General features: G+C 40.4%; 1 protein-coding gene across 1 annotated transcript in view; it reads left to right on the top strand.

The window, feature by feature from the left end:
- Window positions 1–1,408: 1,408 nt before the first annotated feature.
- The window catches only part of LOC117957150 (thyroid hormone receptor beta-like), a 12,108-nt gene continuing 8,883 nt past the window's right edge, over window positions 1,409–4,633 (top strand). The window contains exons 1-3 of the mRNA XM_034892746.1: window positions 1,409–1,864; window positions 3,095–3,195; window positions 3,284–3,474. Coding sequence (XP_034748637.1) covers window positions 1,504–1,864; window positions 3,095–3,195; window positions 3,284–3,474 — 653 coding nt within the window. The 5' untranslated portion in view covers window positions 1,409–1,503. The remainder of the gene's footprint in view (window positions 1,865–3,094; window positions 3,196–3,283; window positions 3,475–4,633) is intronic.

The raw sequence follows: 4,633 nt of genomic DNA, 5'->3' as shown, positions 1-4,633 counted from the left end.
TGCATTGTTTACGTCTTGGAAAATAAAACAATTTTCACAGAAAATACTTTTAATATTGTATGTCATGTATTTTACGTAATGTTGTGTAAATTAGATTTTTTGTGTTTTTAATAATTTGCAAGATTTTAGTTCAAAAAGTACCTGTTGGGATTGAAGAAAAAAACCCTTAGAATACAATCTATCTAGTGTTTGTTTTTGTTAGCATTGGTCTTATTCCTTTAATTTTTTAATTTTGAACAAAATATAACAATCAAAATAAAATAAAAACACAATACGTAGCAGCACATCAAAAGGAAAAGCAATATCTGTAAAGTGTTACAAACAATATGTTCAAGCTTCTTATTTGTCACACCCCTCATTCATAAGGACACTTCTTATGGATTTATAAACTTTAGTTTCAACTTTAAACAGTTCCTTTTGTATATTTATTTAGTAAAACAAGATAACAAATCCGCGATTCATAGAAAACAGATATCATTTTAAACAGCTTTTTTTCATTAACATGTTTTTTTCTTTTCTTTTTTTAAATAAAACTAAAATGCCATGTTGTTATGATGGAGCCACCTACATTAAGATACATACATGTTATGATATGCACAAACACTACAGATCATTAAAATGATCATTTAGTCCCCGATTTAAATCGCCCTGTGACCTAAATGAAGTTTTTTATTTGGGGTATTATTCATTTAACTGTTTAATTGTGGTTTAATCACAGTAAATATATAAATATATACATATATGAGTGCTCAGTGTTTCTTATTTGCATGGTGTCCATTGGCTCGTGGGACGGGTCTTCTTGTCAAATTGTCTTTGTGCCATAGCTTTCACTAATGGAATAATTATATAGTGATGACCAAAGTGAGCTTCTTTACGCATATTGTTTAAAAGACCCAGAGGATAAGTGTGTGTGTGTGTGTGTGGGGGGAGGGGGGGGTAATGCACAAAGGTTAAAAGCCAAAGGGTCAGGGAAGGGGTCGCGGGTTAAGACAAATATTCTGACAGGAAATGAGAACCCTTATCAAAAGTTATTCAAAGTTTTCATGGCTCTTTTTCGTCGCTTTCTTGGTTTTTCCACTCGATGCTGTTTGATGCGGGTGCTCCACCCGGTGTCTAACTTAATCTGTGACATCACCGCTGTCTGTGACACATTGGGGATTTGTGGAGTGTAAGATTAGAGCTCTACGTGGCCATAAATCTCTGCTTCCCTATCCGGCCATGTGGTGGCGGCTGGGACAGTTGCTAGGTGAAGGCTGTGGTCTGTGAACACACCACTTCAAACCACTTGGGCGTTTAGACCGGATTTTAGTTTTCAAGTTTTTGAAGTATTTTGCCTGAAGATGGTCTAGTACTGAATTGTGCCTTCTACTAAGCTTTAGATGTTTGTTTTTTTAAACTTAGAACCAACTTTAGAACCGGCTCAAAACTTTTTTTTGTAGAGAGCGGCTAGTTGTCGGAGGTGACCCCAGAACATCTTTTTATGGTGCTCTGCTGTGGCGCTCCATGATGAACTTCTGCATCCCAGACATGTATGACATGCCTCACTCTGGGCTGGGAGGCTACTCGGCGCAGGGCGGAGGGGAACACTGCATGTACGCGGCAGGCGAGGGACTAACCGGGTACGGACCCGGGTACAGACCCGGGTACGGACACTCTGAACTCCACCATCCGCCCTGCATGGAGCAGGCTTGGCCGCCCAGCCAGCATTACTCCTGCTCGTACGCCGGTGGCCCGCCTGTTTATAAGAGCGAGTTTCGCAGCATGGAGATCTCTCTCAGCCATTACCACCATCAGCCTGAATATTTCCCTGAGATCAAACCTGACATCTCACACCTGCAGTGGATGCAGGGGGCACACCCGAAAGGTATGACGTCCCGATTGTGATTGTCACATTTTCTTGTTGTAAAAGGGGGTACTTTATTTGTACATTACTAATGGCATTGCTTAGTCTCTGCTAGTTGTCTCTAAGAGCGTTACTTTGGGTTCAACATTGAGATCTCCACGTTTGGGCAAAATTTAAATGCAGAAACATTTAATTTCCTGCATTCTGGAGAAATTTTCTGCCACAATTTGTGCCTCTTCTGAATCAATTTGTGGTGCAATGGTCCTTATTTATGTAAAGGAAATACAGTTTAATAGGGTTTTTTCTGGGGGATCGCACTGGCCAGTTTTGATTTTTAGGGGGTTAGTTACGCCAATGGTTGCCTCTCTGGATTGTCTATGAAGAATACCTTTTTTAATAAATATATACATATTTTAATTAGTTCCTTGATTAATGAATCAATGATGTCTAGGATTTCCGAATTAAGTCTGATAAGCATAAATCCAAGACTTAGGGCGTCATGCGGAGGCCGGTCTGTGAGCAGGACTCGGTGCCTCTGATGCTCAGAGTGTTTGACCGAGGCGGCCGGGGGTTCCTTATTGATTAATGGTGAGGCAGCAGAAGGCTTATGCGGGATTCATAACAAACACCAAAAAGAGATATTGATCACTTTGCTAACCTCTGGTCCTGGAGGCTGACACAAGTCATTGCAGCAAACTCCTTAAGCCCAATCCTGAATCTGGGCCGGGTGTTAACTCAACGGGGCTATCTGTGGAAGTCATTTCTGCAAATATTAGGTGTGCTACTGCTGGGCATAAAGGAGTCAGAATACTTTTAGATCTCCATGTGTGACTTTACATAATACATAATGCCAAATATTTCAGAGTCCAGTTGGCTCCTACAGGTTACAAATGGACACGAAGGAACAGTTAATATACTGTTGATACAGCATAGAAGATGGGGCTTGTTTCAAGTTGCACATGTTTCTATGTGAAAAAGAAAAGAACTAATACATTTAAAACTAGGGGGCTAACTAAGGGGCACGTGGGTGGCACAGACCTTTGCCAAACACCCCAGCTTGCATTGTTAACAAAAGTAAAGAAAATATGTAAAAATGCCCTAGGACATGAGAGGGTTCCTTTCAGGATCCGGTTGAAACAGCGAGCGTGTGAGACGCCCCGGTGAATAAAACCAATGCAGTCATAAAAAAATGGTACAAACTAAAAATCCAGTGATAATAAAATCCTATATTAACCATGCTCTTCTCTCTAGGGTACATTCCAAGTTACCTGGACAAGGATGAGCTATGTGTAGTGTGCGGGGACAAAGCCACCGGCTACCACTATCGCTGCATTACCTGTGAAGGCTGCAAGGTAACATAAGCGACCGTTGATCCTTTGCAGCTAGTTTGGTGCGTTTCCTTCTGAGGCGTTTCTGAGCATTGTGTATTCTGCTCTCAAGGGTTTCTTCAGGCGGACGATTCAGAAGAATCTCAACCCGACCTACGCTTGTAAGTACGAGGGGAAGTGTGTCATCGACAAAGTGACCAGAAACCAGTGCCAGGAATGCCGCTTCAAGAAGTGTATTGCCGTGGGCATGGCGACCGACTGTAAGTGTCACAGGCTGAGATGGGCTGTTGGGTCTGCTTGCATGTAATGTGTTCAATAGATTCATTCAATATTTCATAGTACGCACACAAAACGCCTGCTCACTGAAGCGGTTTACTGTGCCAGAAATCAGCTGTTCTTCTAATATTTCATGTGTATAAGAGTGAGCTCCTAGCGTACCTGTATCACATCATAATGACCAAATCATGAAAATAATTGACTGAAGCATTTTGGAAGAGGGAGAGAGAGATAGATTGATATATGGAGATATGAATAAATTCTTAATTCTTAATACATTTATTGCCATGTAAACATCATATCCTGAATATGATCAAAACTGGATAAGCTTCATAACTGCAATATCCATGTCCATGTTAACACACATGATTCAAACGCAATCCTAGCTCCGTCCGTGGGTTTAGTGATACTCAGCGTCCATAGCAACCAGTTGATCCACGGAGTCTGATCACTAGTGGAAGGGTTGTTATTGAAATATGGTATAATTAATGAGAAAAGTATCACTGTGAATGTGCGCATTTACTCATTGTTATCATTAGATGAGTTGCATGTCTCACAAAAAACAAAGTACTCACAGTGTGTACAGGATCACGGGCGGATGGAGACTAATAACAGACACTACATACATACAGTACATATTTTGCCAGATTTTGGCCAAATAAATTACAGTGTGAATTACAGCTGGAATTGGTTGATCAATAGAAAACTAATTGGCCTCTATTTTGATAATTATTTAATTATTTCATTCAAATATTCACTGGCTCTAGCTTGTCAGACGTGAGACTTGTCATACATTATAGTAAACGGAATATCTTCGGACCGATAAAACAAGCCGCTGGCTAACTCAACATTTGTCACTTCTATCTGACATTTTACAGACAAATCAATTGATAATAATTGGCCGATGCACCAGAGATGAAAATAGTTTGAAAAACAAAACATGATGACCCAATCAGGCGGCTAAACGTTGGCGTCAGTATCGCTGTTGCCAAAGGTCTCCAATAGCAACACAACCCTTCAGGTTCCAAACCAAATGTCTGGTTTAGGGGCGAGGTGTAAACTTATCAAAAGATATTCATTTCTAAACCAAAACGTAGTAATGTAAATTAAGCCTTAGACTTTTTCTTCAGGTAATTCATTTTCTTGTTTACCCTCCCACTCCTCCTCATTACCCTTCCATTCTCAA

This window comes from Etheostoma cragini, chromosome 14 (assembly GCF_013103735.1).
Source record: "Etheostoma cragini isolate CJK2018 chromosome 14, CSU_Ecrag_1.0, whole genome shotgun sequence".
Taxonomy (NCBI): domain Eukaryota; kingdom Metazoa; phylum Chordata; class Actinopteri; order Perciformes; family Percidae; genus Etheostoma; species Etheostoma cragini.
The sequence above is the reverse complement of the archived record's forward strand: the minus strand, read 5'-3'. Positions and strand labels throughout refer to the sequence as shown.